We start from the raw sequence: 21,448 nt of genomic DNA on the forward strand, positions 1-21,448 counted from the left end.
ATCTTACGGCTGCTGTTCTTTTATAAAGGTAGAGTTGCGGGGGGGGAAAAACACCTTGAAAAGAAACGAGGTATGGGGAGATTTGTGGCGTTTCCGAACGTTATGCCACAGCCCCCAAATTCTTAGATTCTTCTTAAGCTAATTAAATAATACTGAAGAAGTACCTACGAGTTGGTACACGGCAAAAAAAATAAAAAAATAAAAAATAATTCAGCCACTGGGCTGAATACAATGCAGGTCTGACCTGGCCTCTTTACTCAGTGTCTGTAATCACTGGTTTCCCTTGCCCTTTTTAACCAGTCCCCATTAACACTGTTAATCATCCAAATCCATCATTCTTGGGGTAAATGAAGACTGCCTCTTTAATTCAATTTAATAGGATCATTTTCCAACTCACGTTCACTTTAGACCCAGCTGCCCGCCCACTAGTCCCCCACTGTGTCTCCCACTACTGTATCTTGACTCCCTTGGCTACATCTTCTATGGTCTGGCTTTCTTCCATTGGGGGGGGAAGGGGAGGGGATGAGGGCTAAGGCTTGATGGCAGCGATGGGCCGACACACTGTTGATCTCCCATGTCTTGTCTTGGCTCGGCTGGTGGCGAGCAGCAGTTCTTGGTTCGCTGTCTGCTGTGCACACTGGCTGCTGGACTCTCACTCTCACACACACATACACACACAGAGTCACAGTACCAGCGATGCTCACCGGGGCTTAGCTAATCCTGTCACATCAGGCCACATTGGCTGAGTTGAGGCCTTTAGCAGCAATGCCCCCCCCCCCCCCCCCCCCAAACACCACCTCCATTCACCTCCACACTTCACCACCACTCCTTCACTGACTGACATTCACATTCTCTCTCTCTTTCTCAGCCCTTTGTTCATTTCACAAGGTGATGGGTCGCAGACTACCGCACGCGAGTGGTGAAACCGGTAGCCTGACAAATCTGTGTGCACTGTACTTTTTTCACACTTGAAACTAATTTATAATGTTATCATAAGAAGAATATTGCATTTTTTTTTTTCTATTTTGTTTTATAATGTGAGAAAATCCACCGGAAGGATTATTATTACTGTAACAAACAGAAACGCACGTAATTTCTTATAATGGCACGTCACTAGAATGTGTTTATAAAATATACAGGTGTCATTTTGTATTTTCTTGCATGTAGTGTGTCATAGTGGTATCAGTATCAAAACACATTTTCCATGAAACATTGCCAGGATGTGGAAACTGGACACTCATGCCCTTTAATCTGACTTTCTATCTATAAAAGTGCAGCTATATCAAGACTGACTTAGGCTGGGTTTTATTTGCCTTCTAAGACAGAGAACTTTTCGAGTCAAGGCTGCAGAGATTTCTCAGTCCTCAGTAGTTTAACTACAAATCTACAAATTACAGAACGTTTAAATTCACATTAAAACTGTTGAACAAACAAGGCCACAAGTGTACATTTCCTGTGTTAAGATATATTAGCTCCTCTTATCCTCTTATCTTATTAATCAGTGTGTGAGTAAATTTGCCCCAATTTCCACAGTTCACCCCCTCTCATCCCCCTAAGACCAGCCCACACAGTGTTCGCTTTACAAATTTCCCAGACTTTCATTGTTTGGTCATTTGAGACAGACACTGGGAGAGTTTCAAATGATTTTAGCCATGATTTAATTTGGTTTGTTAAAGAGTGAGGTCAGCACAATAGGAGACGAGCCTCTAAATCCACTACATTCACCCAAAATACCCAGATGAGATAATCACTGGTGACGTCTACGAAAACACTTATTATATTTGCCCATCGCCTGGCTGAAGCTGTTAAAACCCATCAGCGTTATTCCCATTTTTTTCTCTGGGAAAGAGAAAAAAATTAGCTCAACTTATAGTCAAAACTGTCACCCCTTTTAAAGAGACAGAGCAACATTGTTATAGCTGTGGTTAGAGTTCATAAATGGAAAAAGACAGGGCAGAGGGCTATTGAGTGTCTATTCAATACTCATTTTGTTTGCACCCAATACTAATTAAATAAAGCATGCACAACTTTTTAATTGGTCTTACAGAGATGAACATTTTCAAGGAAGCCGAACAAGTACAGTATCTACGGCAGCTACATATATACTTACTTTAAAAGTACCCCATTAACAAGCTATTCTCACATAGTGGGAACTTTGAATGAGGACGATTTGTCTCTTACCTTGTCCACCAAATTTAAAATGGCTTGGGGCTGACAAGGCAGCAGTGGAGATAAGAAATAGATCAACCTGAGCCTTTCTCATAGCTTAATTTACTTTAAATCCAAGCCCTATTTACACCCTGCACACCAGCAGGCCTTGTCAGCTCCAACTAGCACTGAGATATTTAAAATCATTAATGCTGTACAGCGGCAGCCTGGCCGTGTATGACACAAGCTGTCACTGTGTGAAACAAAGCCAGACCTCTAACTGCTACAAAAAGGGTCCCCACACAGATAGACGCTATGATAATACAGCAGACGACAAAACACTAAACAGAACAGGAAAGGTGCTGCAATATACTCCTCATTCAGTGAGTGCACAGATTTAGTGTATCGACAGTGGCCCCCGTAGAAGCAGGGGTCAGGATATGAAACACACAGGCTATCAGCCTCCCGACAGAATATCCTCGCGGATCAGCAGCGGCAGCCATGTTGACCCGCCCCGTTATTAAAGAGGCTAATCTGTTCAACATGTCAATGTTAGCACTTTTAGCTGCGATTAATAAAAGAAGACCCCAAGAGTGCTGTGTGTGCTTTTTCGGCGCCCCAGGTTGTTTTCATTTGGTTTGTATTTTTAGTGGTTTTCTCTGTTTGGTAATTCAGTCCTCTTTTCCCCTATTAGCATAAACAGTTTAAATTATTAACTTTGTTAAAAGAATTATAATCGGCCCCGAATCCTTAGCTTTGTGTGTTTTTTCTCTTTCCGCCTGTGGCAAAAACTCACTGTGGCTTTGCAGATATCATTAGAGCAAATGTAACTTTTATATTTTATACATACGGAGCAACGCGTATGTGTGATGTCTGACTTTTGTGGCCATTTATGTCATGCTTTAAATGTATGGCCCAGTGGCCTTCACAGGCTGGTAGTAATAGAACCGCTCTCTAACATACTTGCTTTCTAAGTGCCTGGTGCTGTGTCTTAATTTGTAATCTAGTCAAACCAATTGTCCGCTAGCTAAAAAGGTCACAGAGACAATAGACTACACAGCCTCCCAGAATGTAGAGAAAGCCCAGGGTGTCTTTTGTAGCTTTTTAACCAAAGATGTAATTAAGACACCTTCATCTTCAGGGGTGAGAAGGGCACCAACAAGAGTCTGCTGGAAACACAAGAGGAACTTCACATTACTGGAAACAGAAGTGAGACGCACAGCAACGCAGAGCAGTTTGGTTAGAGGTGAAAAGCACCTGTCTCCGCTGTAAAAATGTCACCACTGAGGACATCTGCTAAGTTTACCTGCTCGTGCAGTCAGCGTGTGATTTTATACATTGTGACCAACGACTGTGGCGAAGAAAAGCTTGCTGGGAAAAACTGAGTGATGCAAAGCAACACAGGAGAGGCAGAGGGGGGGACTTAAAGGACGTGATTTATCTGGGCTTGATTGCGTGTTAATCGAGGTTACGTGTATTAAGTGGAATCTAATTGGAACAGACACTGGCAGTCTGACAGATCGACATGATGCAGATGGATTGAGGAGGGGAGAAAGGGGGAGTGAGGGAGACAGGGAAAGAAAGAGGGAAGGGGAGAGAAGGGTAGTGCAATCGAAGAGAGGCAGAACAGAGGGCCGTTTTGCTGCTATACGGCCAAATGTAAAGAGTTTCTTGACACCAGACATTAAAAGAAAAACATCGGGGCCTTTTAAGCCACTGAAGCAACAAAGATGAAAAAAAAAAAAACCTGTGCTCTTCGGCTCGTCTCACGTGTGTGTCATGATTGGCGGCTGATGAGACATGTAACCCTTCTAGAGGCGGACACACACGGGCGAGATTGTGAGTGACAGGGCACAACACTGGAGTTCGCCCTCCCCCACCAATTGACATAAACATTCATTTCTGCTTTATTGGAAATGAGGGGGGAAAAAACACTCCATAAAAAAAAAAAAAAAAAAACCCATGAGGACGAGTGACAGCTGCTGGAAAATTTCTCACCTCAACAAAGGGATGAGCAACTGTTCCACCGGTCCTTCTGACTCTCTGCTCCTACTGACAACTGTTTTGAAAGCCCTCTCTGCTCCCCAAATCTGAGGTATTTAGCTAGTGGGCTGAGTGACCCCTTCAAATGTAAAGGCCGTAAAAGAAGACCACCTGTTAAGACCAAGCAACTGTTAATTCATGTGCCAGAAAAAAAGAGTTTGTGCAAAAGCTTCAGAGAAGAGAATTTAAGATTTGAAGTTGAAGATATGGTGTTTCATAGATATTATTTCTCTGGACTTGTTCTGAACTGGTCACTGTGGCTATAATTGGTATCGGGGGAATACAAAGTGTGAGTGACAACAACGGCCTCAAAGCAGTGAGTAGCCCAGGAGCAAAAATGACTGTCACAGTGCCATTATCTAAATCTGGGTTAAAAATACAGTGGTTCCCGGTGAAAAGGTCGCTTCCTACTGGTAGCTGGCCCCGAATGAAGGCTGGCACCAGCAAATGATAGTTCAGATCTACTACAAAAAAATGAAATGAATGAACATGTGTCCAAAGATAAATGAAAAATGAAATACATAAAGAGACAAACTGTAAGCATGGTTTAAGTGTTTTGCAGGATAGCACAGCACTCAATACTTCACTCATCAACACAAAATGCCCAAATTACTCCCGACATGATCCGTCATAGCGCAGAGACAGAGGAGTTGCTTCGGTCAGCCGTTGATTTGATCCATTATGACTGTTACACTAATGGCATTAATAAGGGCAAAATTGCTATTTTAAAACACAGAATTTTCATCCTCTTTACTTGTCTAACCTCACTGCCTTTCTCCTTATCCTACATGAAAGCGCACTGAGTATTTGTGTGTGTGTGTGTGTGTGTGTGTGTGTGTGGGCGTTCGAATGTGTCTGTGCCCCCACCATGTAATGGCTATAAGGTCATCTCTATTTCCCAGGCTTGGTGTACAATGTCGTCGGACTGCAACATTTTGCACGGTTTAAAAACAACACGAGCTTTGAAATTCAACTCTCTGCTATTTTTGATGGATTGACTACAATGTTGTATTTACCAGCTGGCCCTGATATACTACACTAACCTTTTTTTAACACTGTCACAATAAATGTAGATTAAAAAAAAAAACATTTGTATATCTATTAAAGAATTAAAAACACACCAGATAAAACGGACATAGATGTGTTTTACTAAAACCTGTTTGAGGCACATGAAGAGAGTCGTTTATAATCAAAGCATATTAAAATAAATGTGCCCTTGAACTGTAACTATTTTATTTACTCCCAATTTACTGTATCAGCAAAGTATGTCTGCAAGTCCTGTGTATTTGTGCTGAAAGTGACTGTATGTGAGTACATTCAGCCCTCATCAGCCTCTAACATTGAGAGGAATGACACTCTGTGATCAAGGACATGAATTGCTCATTGATTTTTAGGGGCCAGCTTAACTATCCATTCCAATTGATTTTTAGCTTTGCTGGGTGTGCGCGTTATGGCAGTTTTAATGTATCATCTGTATGTGTACACATCACCGACTGCAAGAGGATTTAAAATAGTCAGTGGGAAATGCATAAACACTAGTATTTGAAGGAGGATAGAGACTGTGTTCTTGCCTGTTCTTTTTCTATTTAATAGACCAAAAGGTCATCTTTTCACGATTGCAAGTCTATTGCCATAATAACTCATATTACCTATCAATTAACAATTAATATAAAGTATTAATAATCAATGGTTTGTGGATGTAAGAGACAAAGTCAGAGCAATGTGATCCAAAAGGCGGTCTAAAGTCATCTGTCAGGTAGAAAGTCATTAAAATAGAGGCTCGTTTTCCTTTGCCAAGCTTAGGTTTCACTGAGGCAGGGATACATTTCTATTCTTCAGCAAAAGGCTGTGCACTCATATGATATCATCTCCCTTAGAACATTACTCTCAATACCTTGTCTCTTTTGTCTTTTTCTCCAATTCAAATTGCTCTATTTTATTTTTTATTTTTTTCAAATGGTTTGGGTGAAGCGGCTCTCTATGTGAGGTAACTGCCTTTTGTTCAGGACTGCATAAAGCACACTTTACTCCATCCTTTAAAAAAACAAGTCTGCTTAATTAATGTTTTACAAGTGCTGCTGTATTCTTAGTCAAAAAAAAAAGGCTCTATCAAAGCCGGCAGGTTCAGATTACGTACACTAATTGAAATTCAGAATTTCTAAACCAACTTCTTTTTTTTTTTTTCCCCTGCTCCCACTCTTTCTCCCAGCGCACACAATAAAGCTGAGCGTTTTGTAGTCCACAAATGACATCAAATCATCTAAGTAATATGGGCTTTTCTTTTTTCCTGTATTCTCATGTTCTGCTAGTGGGTTCATGAGACAGCTTAATAAAGCAGTAAATGCTTGGGGAAGCCTGAGAGCCTGAGTCTGTGTGTGTGTGTGTGTGTGTGTCTCTGTGCGCGCGCAGACACATCTGTGCCTATGTGCACGTACATGCTCTCATGTTTTACCTTCACCAGGGACCTCAAAGCAGAAGGCAAAGCTGGTTCCACACTCAAGCAGATTTTCCCAAAGAATAAAGCAAGAATAAAGCCAACGAACAAAACCGAATGAGTAATAACCAAACCAAAGCTAAAACTAAGACACTTATCTCACGGGCTGACATTGATAGAGCCCATATTAATGCAGCTAGAGCTAAATGAAGACAGCATAATTTACAGGTTATACATGCATTAGGCGCTGGAAGGAAGGCAGGCTGTGTGAACAGCTGCAGGTGTGGGAGCAGAAAGGCTAAGGCCGAGTTTGGAAAACCATCACAGAAACCAAACAGCACCACCAAAAAGAGGAAACAGGTTTCTACGCATCAATGACAATGATCTGAGATGTAGTTGGAGATTGGATCAAGTAGGATATGGAACGAAATCTTTTTATCTCAGCTCATACTCTGCATATACACGCATGTTTGTTTTCCAGGGGAAGGCTTCAACTTTTCCTACCGTCGCTGTTTATCTGGCAAGGTAGCTGTAGTGAGCAATTACATAAATTACAGAGTTTAAAAAAAATGTCATACTTGATAACCTTTGTTCTCAGTTAATCATTGCAGGGGAAGAAAACTGCTTCTCTTCTCTTTTGTATTTACCCAAACCCCCTCCTTTCAACGGGGTATTATTTTATTGGCTTGTTTTGCAAGCATTATAACTTTGCATTCTTCTTCCAAGGTCAGTTTCTAGTGTGCCACGAGGATTATTTACACATGGGCCTTTTCAGGTCAGTTCTATTGTATTTACATCAAATAATTTTTGATAAGGGATGTAAAAGACCTATAAACCCAACATCATAAACGGGAGAGGTGTAGCTGAAATAAGGACAAAAGATCAACGGCTGAATTTTTTCTTATCTTAGACACGTTGATATTTTTGAGTCAACTCTCTTCTCTCCCTCCCACTCAACCCCCGCCTTTCTCCCTCTCGTTTGCACGAAGCTGAAGCTCGTGGACTTGTTAGATTTAGTCCAATGGCTTCCCAGTGCGGCCAGCAGGCAAGCTCTTGTTTCATAGAGAAGTACCTCCCCTGTTATCTCCCTAGCACTATAATCACTTAACAAAGACTTGGGCATTTGCACAAATTAAAACATCAATAATGCATAAGTGCTTTTCAGTTTTGAGCTATAGTGTCCCTGTATTGGGATGAAATATCCCCTCTACCAGTGGAAAAACTCTAGCTCGCCATCTTCTGTCCCACAGATGACTTAAAGAGGCCACGGCCCTGCTTTGAACAACAAACTCTTCTTTTAAAGTTGAGGCTAAAGCTGCGGTGAACATTTGGGATCTGCTTCAGTAACGGGACAAAATGGCTGGGCTGAGTGGGATGCGGAAGTTGTTTTAAAGCAAGAGGCGGTAAGTGGTGGTGGTGTATCAATGCAAACAGGCAACACCCTTGAGTGGCGCAGCGTGGCATCCTTCCATAAACAACACCACCACCATATCCCCGACATTTATGATTTGTGGTCAGAATGGCAGCACAAGCCTGATTCTAATCCAAGTCTGCATGTTTGCTCTATCGTTACATGGCTAAATCTGCCCAACCTAGTCTCTTATTTTCCCAGATGAAAACACCAGACGTTTCATCTGGTTGTCAGAAAGCTTTGCTTAAAACAAGTCATATGAGAACAGTGCACTTGGAAAAGGAAGCAAAGGGTGGGGGCATCATGGGAAAGTAACTTTGTGACACTTTAAAACCAGGATGCTGTTCAAGCTACTGTTTGATCAGAGGGACAAAAAGCAGTTGCGAGTACGAACTGGCTTGCACTGACTATGGAGGAGTTAAGTATTATTATTGGACTTGTAAATCCATGACCAGTACTGTTCCAACACCAACAGAGGACGAGCCATCCTATGCAGATGGCCTCAAGGACAATTAGCAGTAATGATTGGTTGCCACATAAATGAGGGAAATTCTATTTGCTACTGCACTTGCTGATGATCACAGACCAAATGCCTCTGACAATAATATGGATGGCTGCTTTAAACTTGAATGTTACTTAGAAATGTCGTTGAAATAGACGGTATGTGGGAAAAGAGCAAAGCGCCTGTCTCTCTCCGTTATTTAAGGAGTACGAAATAAAGAAAGGTGGAACTTTAAATCTTACACAAACACCACATTATCATGAAGAATAAAGAGTTGAGGCAAATAGCACAGTGATCTAAAATATTATCTCTTCAATCATATCCTTTTCCCCAGATATCTTCATTCCCCCTCCCTTCTCTGTCAGTTAGTCTGGCAAACAATCCCCTTGTTAGCAAACTGTTAAGACAGCCGCTTGGTACACAAATTGCGCTCGACCAAGCGAATTTGTTTTGCAAGGGTGACCTGTTTAATCATCTCATTTTCTTTGGCGGACATTTATTCATCTGGTTTCCACGGTTACAGAGAACATTAAGGGGCTACAGTAATAAGGCTGGAGAGTCAAACAGGTAATAAAAAAATTAACGCCATTTTCCAGCAGCCGAGGACAGTGGGTGAAATGAATCAAGGGAGAGGGGAGAGAAGCAGCGGGGGGAGCGGGAGGTGGGGTGTGAGTGGAGGGGGTGGGGGGCTTCAATATTGTCCAAACAATAAGCCTTAGCCGTTATTTTACTCTGTAGATCAGGTGGTGCTGTTATGGACATGACACTTTGGGCACAGAGCAGAAGAGATAGAGCTTTTAAAGTGGCCCTGCTCCTTTTTTTATTGTCATTTAGCGATTACATATCAGAACAATTAAAAGTTGGCCTGAGATATCTATTAACTTTGCTCTTTTTTATTTCTCCTGTACTTCAGAAGGAAGATAATTTGCACTCCCTGACAATGCAACGTGTCAAGAACATGCAAGGGACAACATGACATTTAGATGCCCTGGTGAGAAATGTTTCGTAGTCCTCCCAAGCTGAATCATGCTTTCTAATATTGTCTATTGTACAAGTGAGGAACAGAGAGAGGCACGGAGGAAAAATAACCTTGGAGAATATAGAGTTTATTTCTCACACTATTAGAAATAGTGACCCACACACCGATTGAGAGAGTCCAACCTCCTGCCAAATATAGAAAATTCCAGCACAATAGAGGGAACAGGTGCTGAGGGCCCACAGAAAGTGACGAAGCTGAAGAGCTGGGTAGCTGCTGAATGCCAAATAAGGTAGTGAGACATGTTGCACCAAGGCACAAAACAACCTACTGTAATGTGATTTTCTGGGTCTGATGACTGTCACAGATTCCCCCTCTAACAGCCTCCTGCACCGTAAAAAATAGTCAGTGCTGTTTTCCACTTTAATAACCAAACAAGAGAAAACAAGCAACAAATTTGATGCATTACTCATTTCTCCACTCCTTCTAAAAGTATTTCTAATTGACAGCAGGGCTTTGGCACTCCTAAAATATGTACAAACGTTCTCAACCTAACCCTTAATCATTTAAATCGTCTGGTTTAACCTGTATTTGGGCATTTTATGACTCTGCCAACACCTGTCCCCCACCCTTGTGAAAAACAAACTGAATTGAATTCATTCTTTGTTTGCTGTCGTGCAACTTGTATATACGTTGATCAGGGGGTGGCTCCAGCGTGACTGAGGTCGGTGAGGGAAGCACAACTGATGGCAGTCAACGGGTCTCAGGAGGGAGGAAAAAAGAGATGTCAGCCAGCCCGGCCTCGCACACAAAAGTGGGATACTCGCTCTAAAATCAAACACACACACTGCTCGCGTGTCACAAGGAGCACGCTCCCCTCCTCACCCCAGACTGAGGCAGGAGCCCGGAAAAACAAACTCTCCGCATACATGGGGTGAAATCCCCCAAAGGGGGAGATTCAGAGTGAACAGCAGCGAGAGGAGAAAACGGCTAAGCCGTGGCGATGGGACTGCCAACTGCTCTGCTAACAGCCTCTTAACAGGTGTGTGCTCTAGAACCATGTAATCCTATCACGTTACCAAGTAAAAAAAAAAAAAAAAAAAAGGAAAGAAATCCACCAAACTGCAAACTCCGGGGCTCTTCCCCTCTACCCCCTCTCTCCCCTATCGTTCTCCCTCTCTTTCTCTCTCCGTTGGCAGTGACAGAAACGAACAGCTGGGCTTCAGATTTATCATGTACAGACAGTAATTATTGCTGGTGCTGCCTGCTACTGACCCAAGTGAATAGAATGTCACATGAAAAAACACACAGCAGAAGAGGGACCTGAAGGAGAGGGGTGCCGGATTGGTACTATGTGGAAGGTGTGTGTGTGTGTGTGTGTGTGTGTGTGTGTGTGTGTGTGTGTGTGTGTGTGTGTGTGTGTGTGTGTGTGTGACACAGTAGAGAGAGGAGGGCAGTGTTTAAACGTCACTATGTTCCTGTTTGCAGTCAATTACGGACGAGGACAGGGGTATTGGCTCTGTAACTCGGCAGAGCAAACATTTCCTCGCTCGCAGTGAGGGTGACAGAGACAAAGATGTCCCACGCTGGTTCGCGTTTTCTTTTATTTTCCTCCTAACAAAAATACACATATGAAGAGATAGTCAGGCGGAGACTGAATTCCTGTTAAAGAAAAAGGTGACAGAGAACTGAAACTGAGAGATGTGCTCAACACTACAAAAAAAAAAAAAAAAAAAAAATACAGTGGTGAAGTGAGATGACAGATTTGTTTCGACATCCACTCCTCTCATCGTTGAAGTTTTTGTGTTGCACGTGTGATCAGCTAAACTCACCAACGGTTATTGATTAATAACAAACAGACAAACAAAAAGAGCCCCTGGTGTTGACTACCGCAAGCGTCTCCGTCATTATCTCAACCCAGTCTGACCCTAACTGCTGTATTTGTTCAAGACATAAAAAGGTCAGAAGATAAACTATCACTTTATTACCCATGTCTATCAATGTCCCTCTCATTACACAGTTAACCCTGCATCCGCTGCTTCATTTTCCATTCAGTTGGTAAAAAAAAAGTTGTCACATTCCATATCCACTAACGTACGTACGGTGTCTGGTTCACACCTTAAAGACCCCCGCCACATTTAAAAGGATTAGTCACCACATTTTGTGCCGGCTTAATCTCTCTTTCAGCTGGCCTAATAAGTGCGCTTCGATAAGCAAAGCATGCAAATTCATTCATGGCCAGTGGAGACCACGCTTTCAGACAAACGCGCCAAAGTCTTCCACTCTGCTAATTACCTCTTCATTTTCCCCTTTTCCCCTCTTATATGGCATATCAGCGACTAGAGATTATTCTTCTCCCTTACTTTGCATGAAATTATGATTTCATATGTAAGATTAGGATATCCTCTTAGAAGAAAAAAAAAGTTACTGGAAGCTTCTCTCTCTGCACACAGGAATACATGACACGGCATATTCAGCTGTGAGATTAAAAACAGGATTTATTTTTCTGGTTACTCCGAGACAAACAAAAAGGAAATTAGGGCAAATTGACATTTTTACTAGAAAAATAATACATAAAAATCATTTTTCTAATTAAGGATATGCGCTATAATTCACATTTGTCCTTTTTAAGACAGTTTCAATATAAATGATATTTACAGTTTCGACACCAGTTTCACAAACATATATTATCTGTGATAATAAAAATTTGACCCATTATATTTTAGATAATAAGCAACGAAGACCCAAAGTCCAACCTGTTTATCATTCTGGAATATTTCTTCGCTGAGTATTAATTAGGCTATTACTCTAGATTGGTGACGGGAAGCTTTGAGGTTTTAATTAGGTGCCGGCCACTGCATGAGTGCACAGGAGTGAAGAAAGTGGGTGGTGATGCCACTTGCCTTCCTCCTGGCCCATATCAAGTAGCCCTGAACACTTTGGCTACTGCAGCAAGATGCATGGCAGCCCACATGCATCTGGAGTTTATTTGATCATTTGATCTCTGATGTTTCCTCTTTCTGCCGGTAAAAAAAAAAAAAAAAAAAAAAAAGGCCAGTTGGTGTGATTTGGGTATTAAAAGACGGGGGTTAAGGTAATTATGGTGTTGGTTGGCTTCTGTCTGATGACTGGGCACATGCTCAATCAGGACTCAGCTGTCCCTCTCTTTCTGTCTACCCCCCTCCACCCAGCACACACACACACGCACACACACACACCCACACACGCACCTCCCTCCTCTTGTCTGCTGCCGGTGTTCCCCCTTCTCTCCCCCTGCCACTCTGCTAAAACCAGGCATAACACACACAGCCTCGCGTAACATCAATCAAATACTCCGAACGCACCATAAAACTACACAAACATATACGCTGCTATTAACTACTACGTTTGACATTTTTCAAAATGATTCTTCTCTGGCGTAGGCGTAAAAAATAATAAAAGTACATTTAAGAACCGAAAAGCCATTAATTAAAGATAGGGAAATTAAAGGAGAAAAATCCAGCTGGTGCTGGGCTGTTTTAAATATAAATAAAAATGCCCCAATAAAATTTCTCTGTTTTTCACATAAAAAATAACGGAGCAAAATAAAACATAAAATAAAACACTTTTTTTTTGTTAAAACACTTCATTCAAACAAACTCAAGGAAAGTGAGGCAAATTGTGCCACTACATTAAAATCCCAGAAAAATAAGTTAATGACCAAAAAAATCCTACATTTTGGTATCATACAAACAAAGTATTTCAAAAATAATTATTAAGAATGTGAATGTTTTTCTCGGTTGACAAGCCAATACTAATCACCTCGTTGCTGAGAAGCACTCTTCCCTGACAAGGCTCCTTGGAATACAAGGATCCCCCAGGAGAAATCGGCATGAAAGAGGTTAAAGACAATGACTCACATTTTTTTTTTCCAAATGTCTCCCTGTTAAATTTATTTCAAAACTCTGTTAATCTGCTGTACACAACATTTCCATTAGCATAGTCCAGCCCCCTAATAAAAATTCCGGCTAGTTTAATTAAAAAATGTAAATTTACTGTCATCCAAGGAGCAGCAGAAATAGGAGTGCAACAGCATATTTTATTGCTTAAGACATCAAATTGATTCAGGTTATTGCTAAATTGTGATAAAAGGTTATTGAGGGCCTTCAGACCTGGGCTTGTTTTTCTCCCTCATTTCATTCTGGTTTTGTGGAAGGCCGTAAAAGATGGAGAGGGCCACAAAGGGTTAATGAGACAACTCAGTGAGGGAGAAGGCAATCAACATTATGACTCATAAGAGGGTAGAAAAACATTTTCCGAGCTGACGAAAAGTTTGAAATTAGGGTGTGTCACGATAGCAGTTGCACTTGTTTGTTGTTATTTTAAACTATAATACAGGACACTTTAAATAACCAGACCAAATAACTGAGTCCTCATGTCTGTCACTCATGTGTTTGTGAAACCCTGTGGTCACACTGGTCTACTACACACTCTACTATACTGCCTCAGTTGTATTTAATAAGACACATCATCTTTAGATTGCTTTTATTTTTCATCAGTTTCTGTACGTTAAAGAGCAGAGAATCCTGTTTGGTGTCAGTTTGGAGTGTGCTCAACGGCAAGATTAGACACCACCAGAAAACAAATACTCGTTAACGGGATTCAAATAAGTACAGACACAGTATGTAAGTGGTAAATAAACGTACTGAAAATAACAGCCCGGAGCAAAATCTGCTATAATGAACTTTGAAATACAGATTTTTATTTTTTTTTTACTAAAATTATGAAAGCACCACAAAGAACAACTCTGTATATAAAAAAAAAGAACATTAATTCAGTAATTTAAAAAACTGGTCGGTTTTTAAAAACAACAAACCTTTACTAAACATACTACTACTACTACTATATACTGTATGACTTTAAAACATGTAAATAAGGATGAAAAGATTTATTGAAGTAAAACAGGAAGTCATAATATGTCAAAACGTTATAGTTTAGCTATTGAATAGCTATATTTATGTATAGTGCAAATAATGAAACATAGGGGCTATTAATACAAACACGTATGTATAAAAGGGAAGACGCCACTCACTGCATGCAAACTGAAAACTCGCATGCATACCATACACACAAAATAGAAAGAACTACATTTGACTCTAAAATGTGACTTATTTTAAAACACACACAGAACCCTGCTTACGAGTAAAGTAATAAAGAGAGTGACGCTCACAAATTGTCACTGTGCATAGGTGAGGTGTAATCCAGTTACAACTGGACAAGTTTATCTTCCCAAAAGTACGCACACAATGACTGGGGCTAATCTGACAGTTACAGGTCTAATTACATTTTTAAAAATCGTCCGCACAGGTGCATTTGCACAAAAATATTAAATAAAACAACAATTTTATTAATTATTCTGAAAGAATATTGTTTTATTTTTGTAATATTTTAACATGTAGTGGATTCGATTATCAGACTGTTGTTTTTTTAATGTGACACACACCTGTGTGCTTTACATACACTCATTAGAAGTACCTGGAAAGGTGTTAGTACTGCTCTTGTTCTCTTTACATGTGTGACAACATAAGCAACACACTAGTTTGTTTGCTTTGTCCCCTTGGCAACAAACCCTTAGGCCATTCACTGTACTCTAATGGCATTGCCAGTGCCTCTGTGGCTAAAACCAATACCTGTGTTTCTACTGTACCAAATGCTGGCTTTTCAAAAACATGTAATTAAATGAACCGACTAAACAAGTAGAAAACACGGATGAAGAAAAAAAAAAAAAAAGAGCCTGACAGGGAGTTAAGCTGTTCTCATATCCTAGAAGAGAAATACACTCTGACAAGAGAAAATGAAACTGGCTTTGTGAACTTTCTTCACATGTGTAACGCAGCGTCATGAATCGTGTGCTGGGGAAATGGGCAATCTTATTTGATATTGCAGTCACCTTTGGGCACTGTCAAACAGCTATAAATAAGGGTGTCGCAACACTTGGGTATACGTAAGTGCTGGCACATAGTTTAATCATAAACAACTTCTCCTCTCTGTATATTTAGTCAGAGATAAAGGCACACCTTCAACTGTCAGCTAATAAAACATATCTGGCAAAGATAGAAAAGAAGAAGAGTACTCACCATATTCAGGGAAGTCGAAGTTAAATCCTCTCAGACATGTAACTTTCATAATATTACTCAACTCTGTCAGAAAGTCATTCGAATGTTGGTTGGTAGAAGGGGAAATAAAGCGGAAAAGTAACTAGATAAAAAAAGGCTTCCTTCAATCATGCACTAAACTCCTTGACATGTAATCTGTCAATAGTTTGTTGCTGAGATAATGCCGGCTGCCACGAGCGGATTTGATTGGCAGCTTAGAGTCTGGCCCCTCCTTTCTGTGGTTTGACAGGGGGTAGGTGAAAGAATATGGAGCCTCCCCCTTCCCCTCTCTCTCTCTCTCTCTCGTGCGCTCTCGATGTGGCTCTCTCTCTCTCTCTCTCTCTCTGTCTCTTGTGCGCTGCCTTTCTCTCGCTCGCTCTCTCTCTCTCTCTCGCTCTTTGCTTTGCTCCCATACACACATACACGCACAGACCAAGCTGTTGGTGATGTTGTCTGAATAGGCTGATAGGAAATTATGGCAGAGGAACCGGAGCAGTTTTTTCTCCCTCCCTCAGTGGGCTGGCCTTTTCCATCTTTGTGGTCCTCTAGCCTTTCAACTCTCTTGGGGTGGAGCCTCCACTGCCTCTATTCAAATGAGGGGAACAGCACTTTAAAAGAGGGTTTTACTGAGGAAAACATTAGACGTGTATTAAAATATATCTTACTCTCGTTGCGCACAATTATTTATAAAGCCTTTAGATTAATTGCAATCCAATTTCGTGGGACTACGTTCAACACCTTCATTTTTAAAACCAATATTTTATTAAAGCTTTATAGAAAGTAAAACTAGAGTAAGTGAAATAATATTTAAAGAATCGTGTCAGCAAGCCACCCAACGGCTCAATCCTCCCTGCATTCACTTAAGAAACAATTACAGTATGTGAAATATATCTCAAACTGGAACATACACAATAGTCCTGAAATACGTGACATGAAAAAAATCGGAAACTAATATTCGAGCCGGTTTAACATTTTAGCTTACAGCAAATAACTCTCACTTCTCTCTCTCACAGAACTGAGATCCTCTCTATTTCAGGGTAGTGTAGTATACTTTCTTTGCCTCTCTCCCTAGGAGCACACTGTGTCTCCTTCCCTCCCTATGATAAGCTATCAGTTTTCATTGTAATTTCAGGTGAAATGATAAACGACAGCCGTTACCAGGTGACAATGAATACTTTATAAGACAAACCCCTTATTTGCCTGGCAGTTTCTTCCGCAGTGGCATGCAAAGTGTCTCTGGACCATTTAAACATAATGCCCATACTGTAAACATGGCTCAGTATCAAGAATGTGGAATTTAAAAAGTGACACAAAAAAGCTCAACTCTGAAAGGTCACAGGATATTCCTGCTTTCCACCGTAGTTTTATTTTGAATAAAGGTGGCGTATGATCACATTTAATGGTTACAGAAAAGAGGAAATGAACAACTTTATGGCTGTGAACTATAATGCAATGATTCAAGGTCCTAGCTTCAGTTCCTGAGTGCTGTCAGCAGAGTCCAAAGTATGTACATAAAACAGGTTTTGGTTGATTCTGAAATTATGATGACTCATCTGGGTTAATAATGGAAAAAAACAGCTTTGTCTCCTCCTTCCTAAGCCACATAAAGGAAAATGTCCTTAAAAGAGTTTGCATCAAAAGGTTCCACCCTTGATCTAACATTGTACTGTAAATACTACTTCAGTTTTTGTTAGCCATGATAAAAATCTAATTGTTTTTGTTGTACATGACCTGACGTGGCACCAGCTCTTTTATTTCAGTTGGAAAGGTGTTGAATAAAATCTTTTGTCAAATGTCAGTCCTTGTTTGTCATCAATCACTTACTGTTTGTGGATTAGTGAGACCTGGTAAGATTTGGCTCATTCCTGAAGCAACTTTGGACTAAATGCTGCCTAGAAATTGAACATTATTTGAATTGTATCTTTAATCATGTACAAAAAAACATTTCTAATAGTTTTAAATTACTTCAAAATGACTGTTAGGAAGATAATAATGTAATATTTCTGGCTGTATGAATGATGCTTTGTTCCACACAGGTACAGCATATCAATAAAAAGGTCAACAAGAACTACTCCAGCATCTTTAAACTTGATTTAGGGGGACGTTTTGGTTTGCAGGGTGAATTCTATTCATGTAACAATGTCCACAGGAGGGAGGGTCTGTTGTCCATGCAATACGGCCCTCTGGCCCTCGAGCTGCCATCTTTGGGGGCGAAACCATTACTTTTCAAAAGGAGCTGTGAGGCTTTTCGTTTGATCTGGTCTGAGGGTATTGTGTGGTGCATGCGGGAGAATGTTGAGGGCAAGGTGGAGTGTGTATGCATGTGAGTGTGTGTGTGTGCGATCTTGTGCACGTGACATGGCAGGGGTACATCAGTCAAAGGGCCGCTGGGCCAGACGTTTGGCTGCCCCTGACAGTGCACTCCAGGAGGGGCTGGTCTGGTGCAGGGCCCACTTCGAGTCCTCCATTCCCCAGGACAAAAGCCAGGGTCCAGTTGAAAGATGTGAATTCAGTGGCTTTTGTGGCCAAAGCCCTGAGACATGCCGAGTGAGAAATCTGACCTTTGCAGAGAGTCCGATTGTGTTTTTGAACCCCTCATGCAGTCTGTGGCAGGTCGGGGCAAAAAGTGAGCGAGAGAATCGGAAAAGATGGAGTGGGTGCACGTCGGTGTAGAGTGGAGGTCTGTCCTAACTGGTGAAGCTAACAGGTGGGTGTGTGTGGGGGGGTAGGGATTACACAGGAGGAGCATCTAACTTCACGCACAACAAACACCAACGTAGGAACAAAGTAGGATGAGTTTTTTTTTTTGGCAGACTCCGGACCAGTTTTATTCTTGATATTCACTGTCATGTTGTTGATAAATTGGCAGGAAATTGAACGTGTAAACGCCTAATTCTGAAGCAGGGGCTTTTAAAGTGGGCTTCAACAAGAGCTCACCCTGGTGTTATTTGAGGTTGCCTGTGATGTGGGATATTATTCCGTCTCACGTCTGTTTATATTGCATTATATATTTATTTTTAAGCAGACAAGGAGCTGAATATTAAACGTACACACAAATATAGCCAGAACAATGATCATGGCAACACACCACCGCTTGATGATCATCATTTGCATTACTCATGACAATGACTCTTCAGAATCTCATTTGATTTTAATAATTGCTGTAAAGCTGTATATACAGCTACATACATGCACTATGAAAATCACATGGCAAAATGTAATTATTGGAACCCACTTGAAAGCAATTAACATGAAGTTTATATGAGGTACGGTGTAAGGTATATTTGTATGTCAACCTGCTGCAATGTCTTTCCTTTATTCGTGCGCTGTTTATGATATTACATGAATTATGATATAGCATGTTGCTTGGCGGCAGTGTGCTGAGAGCAGAGATTTTGTAGATAGAATAGGCCTATGTTTTTGAGTCATACATTTTTCTTGACACTGCTTTCATCCCCCGGCCGTAATCATCATATCTCCCCCATTGCTCTCCCGGATGCAGACATCCATAATGCAATCTTCCTAATTTTGATCCCTCGCAATCTGGTTTTTAAAAGGGAGGGGAAAAAAGGGACATATTTCTGAAGGCTCGCTCCGTAATCATTTTAGACAGATAGCCTTTCCCATCGCAGATGAGCAAATATTTGTAAACCAGCTATCTAATGGAAAATTAGAGTGAAATTAGAGTGAAATTCATGACAGTGAAATCCGATTATCTGTAATTCTATTATGCCATCTTAGCCCACACAGCATATTTTTGTAGAGTTTTTTCCATAAATACCTATGCCAGGGGTCCTGCTAATCAAATAAAATTGAAATTCATCTTCCCATTAAATTCAATTAGCTGCAATTTCTAAAGCCTAACAAAGATTTTAATTACTAAATTATAAAATTCTCCCTAGCCAAATTGGGGAGAGAAAAAGTACAACCCCTGCATCTGAAAAACAAACCCATGAAAGGAAATTGTTGATCAAAAAAGATATCCAGGGGAAAATAACATTAGGGAGAGCACTGGGGCCCTTATTCAGCGAGTCTGGGTGGGGAGTGACGTGTGCCAAGTGCTGGGCTCCTGGGCCGGAGGAAATGAACTTAGCTGAGGTTCTCTCTGTCTCTAAATGTCTGCCCTCAGAGTTATTATGCTGTAATTGACTAATTGACACCTTAATTTCATTTATGGGGCTCCTGTGTTCATAAAGCAACCTCTGGGTGGGGCAGTGGTCTTGAGCGGAAGCAAGGAAGTCAACATCCAGGACACCAGGTAGGGCCTTAGGCCTTTAGTTCTGTCCTTGGCAGATGATGATTATGCATTTGATAATGAAATGGTCAGGATGAACATACTGACTTAGCAGAGGCTTAAAGTGTATGTTTAAATCCCTCTGATACATGTTGATGGGTAATAATCATGCATGTCCAGTCTCCCAATCTGTCACTACAAACACAAATGACCTCCTTCAGGGTCAAAGGGGTTTATTTTTAGGAAGTAAGGTTCTTAAACTGTTAAACGGGGATGTGAGCAACGCTTCAGCTTCGGCTTCAGCTTCAACTTTGCAGGTGATTGCAGGGGTGCATCTTGTATTGTTTTAAGCTGTGTTTCATCACATATGTGGCTGCAACTGAAGTCAAACATTATTGCTGGTAACGCAGTGGAGAGCACACTGCTAATAGGACAGCTCTGGGGTCTCAGGTCAGCCACAAGGTCCATTTCCCAGCCACAGACTCCTCCTTACCAGTGGGCCACTAAAATAACAGCTCAGCACCCTCTGCAGACTACAAAGCTCCATCTGAAAAGGCACCTGCTGCTGTTATTCACTTCAGCCCCTTTGGCAGCTCACTCTGTCTGTTTAAAGGACGCACAGAAGAGAAAGACTGACTGGGAAATGATGAATTATTTAAGTATGATGTCTAATTGTTTCAAGGCAGACATCTTGTTTCTGGAAGGTAAAGGCTTGGGGGTGGGGGTGGCTGTACATGTGTGGGGAGGACTCCTCGTGAAGAGGTCTGTCTACTGTGTAATACAGGCAGTCTTGTACTTGAAGTGGCTGGGTAAATATGACCGAACTGAAACTTTAATCTGCTTTTTCCACACCCAAGCTGGCTGGGTATTAAAGATAATCTTTTTTGTGTGTCATATGGTGGGAGATATAGATGGAGCTAATTTTTTAGAGACAAATCTGATATTTGTCAACTGGTTGAAAAAAACCTGGGGATTTTCTCCTAATCCTCCCTTGGATGTGAAGGCGCGTTAACAGCAAAATGCAGATGGTGTTCTGTGCACGGAGAGTACCCAGCACTCAGCGCAGTGCATACGGAAAGGCGCGTGCTGGCCTCACTAGGGCTCAGCACAACCGGCACAACCTGCAGATAGCGAACTCCCCCCACATTCAATTAACAAGCCACTTGTTAAAGCAGAAGCATATTAGTTCATTCCAAAGCGCAAACTTTGCAAAACACATTTCTTGGTTTCTTTCTCTTTACTTCTTGTTTCCTTGCTGACATAACATCCTTACTTCCAGGCTGTGTTCATCAAATATTCAGTTGCAACTCAATTCCAATAAGGAAAAGAAAACAAATTATAAATAAAATGGAGGCATAAATCTTTCAGGATCCTAATTCTAACTTTCCCTTGGAGTGTTTCTGTCTTTATTTTGTCACATTAAGCAGTTTTGCTTTCCGTTCCCACTGCTAGGCGTGGTTGATTTTACACTGGTGGAAAGAGCCCTTTATTCTTCCACTCTCTTGTTTTGGAACACTGTGCATTTTGTGGTGTCACTTCTTTTATGCACAATTATCACTTGTGTAA

At 41.1% G+C, this 21,448-nt stretch overlaps 1 protein-coding gene across 1 annotated transcript in view; it reads right to left on the reverse strand.

The window, feature by feature from the left end:
* Positions 1–21,448, reverse strand: part of casz1 (castor zinc finger 1) — a 118,797-nt gene that overhangs the window by 77,479 nt on the left and 19,870 nt on the right. The window contains exon 3 of the mRNA XM_026368348.1: positions 15,631–16,233. Coding sequence (XP_026224133.1) covers positions 15,631–15,679 — 49 coding nt within the window. The 5' untranslated portion in view covers positions 15,680–16,233. The remainder of the gene's footprint in view (positions 1–15,630; positions 16,234–21,448) is intronic.

This window comes from Anabas testudineus, chromosome 7, assembly GCF_900324465.2.
Source record: "Anabas testudineus chromosome 7, fAnaTes1.2, whole genome shotgun sequence".
NCBI lineage: Eukaryota > Metazoa > Chordata > Actinopteri > Anabantiformes > Anabantidae > Anabas > Anabas testudineus.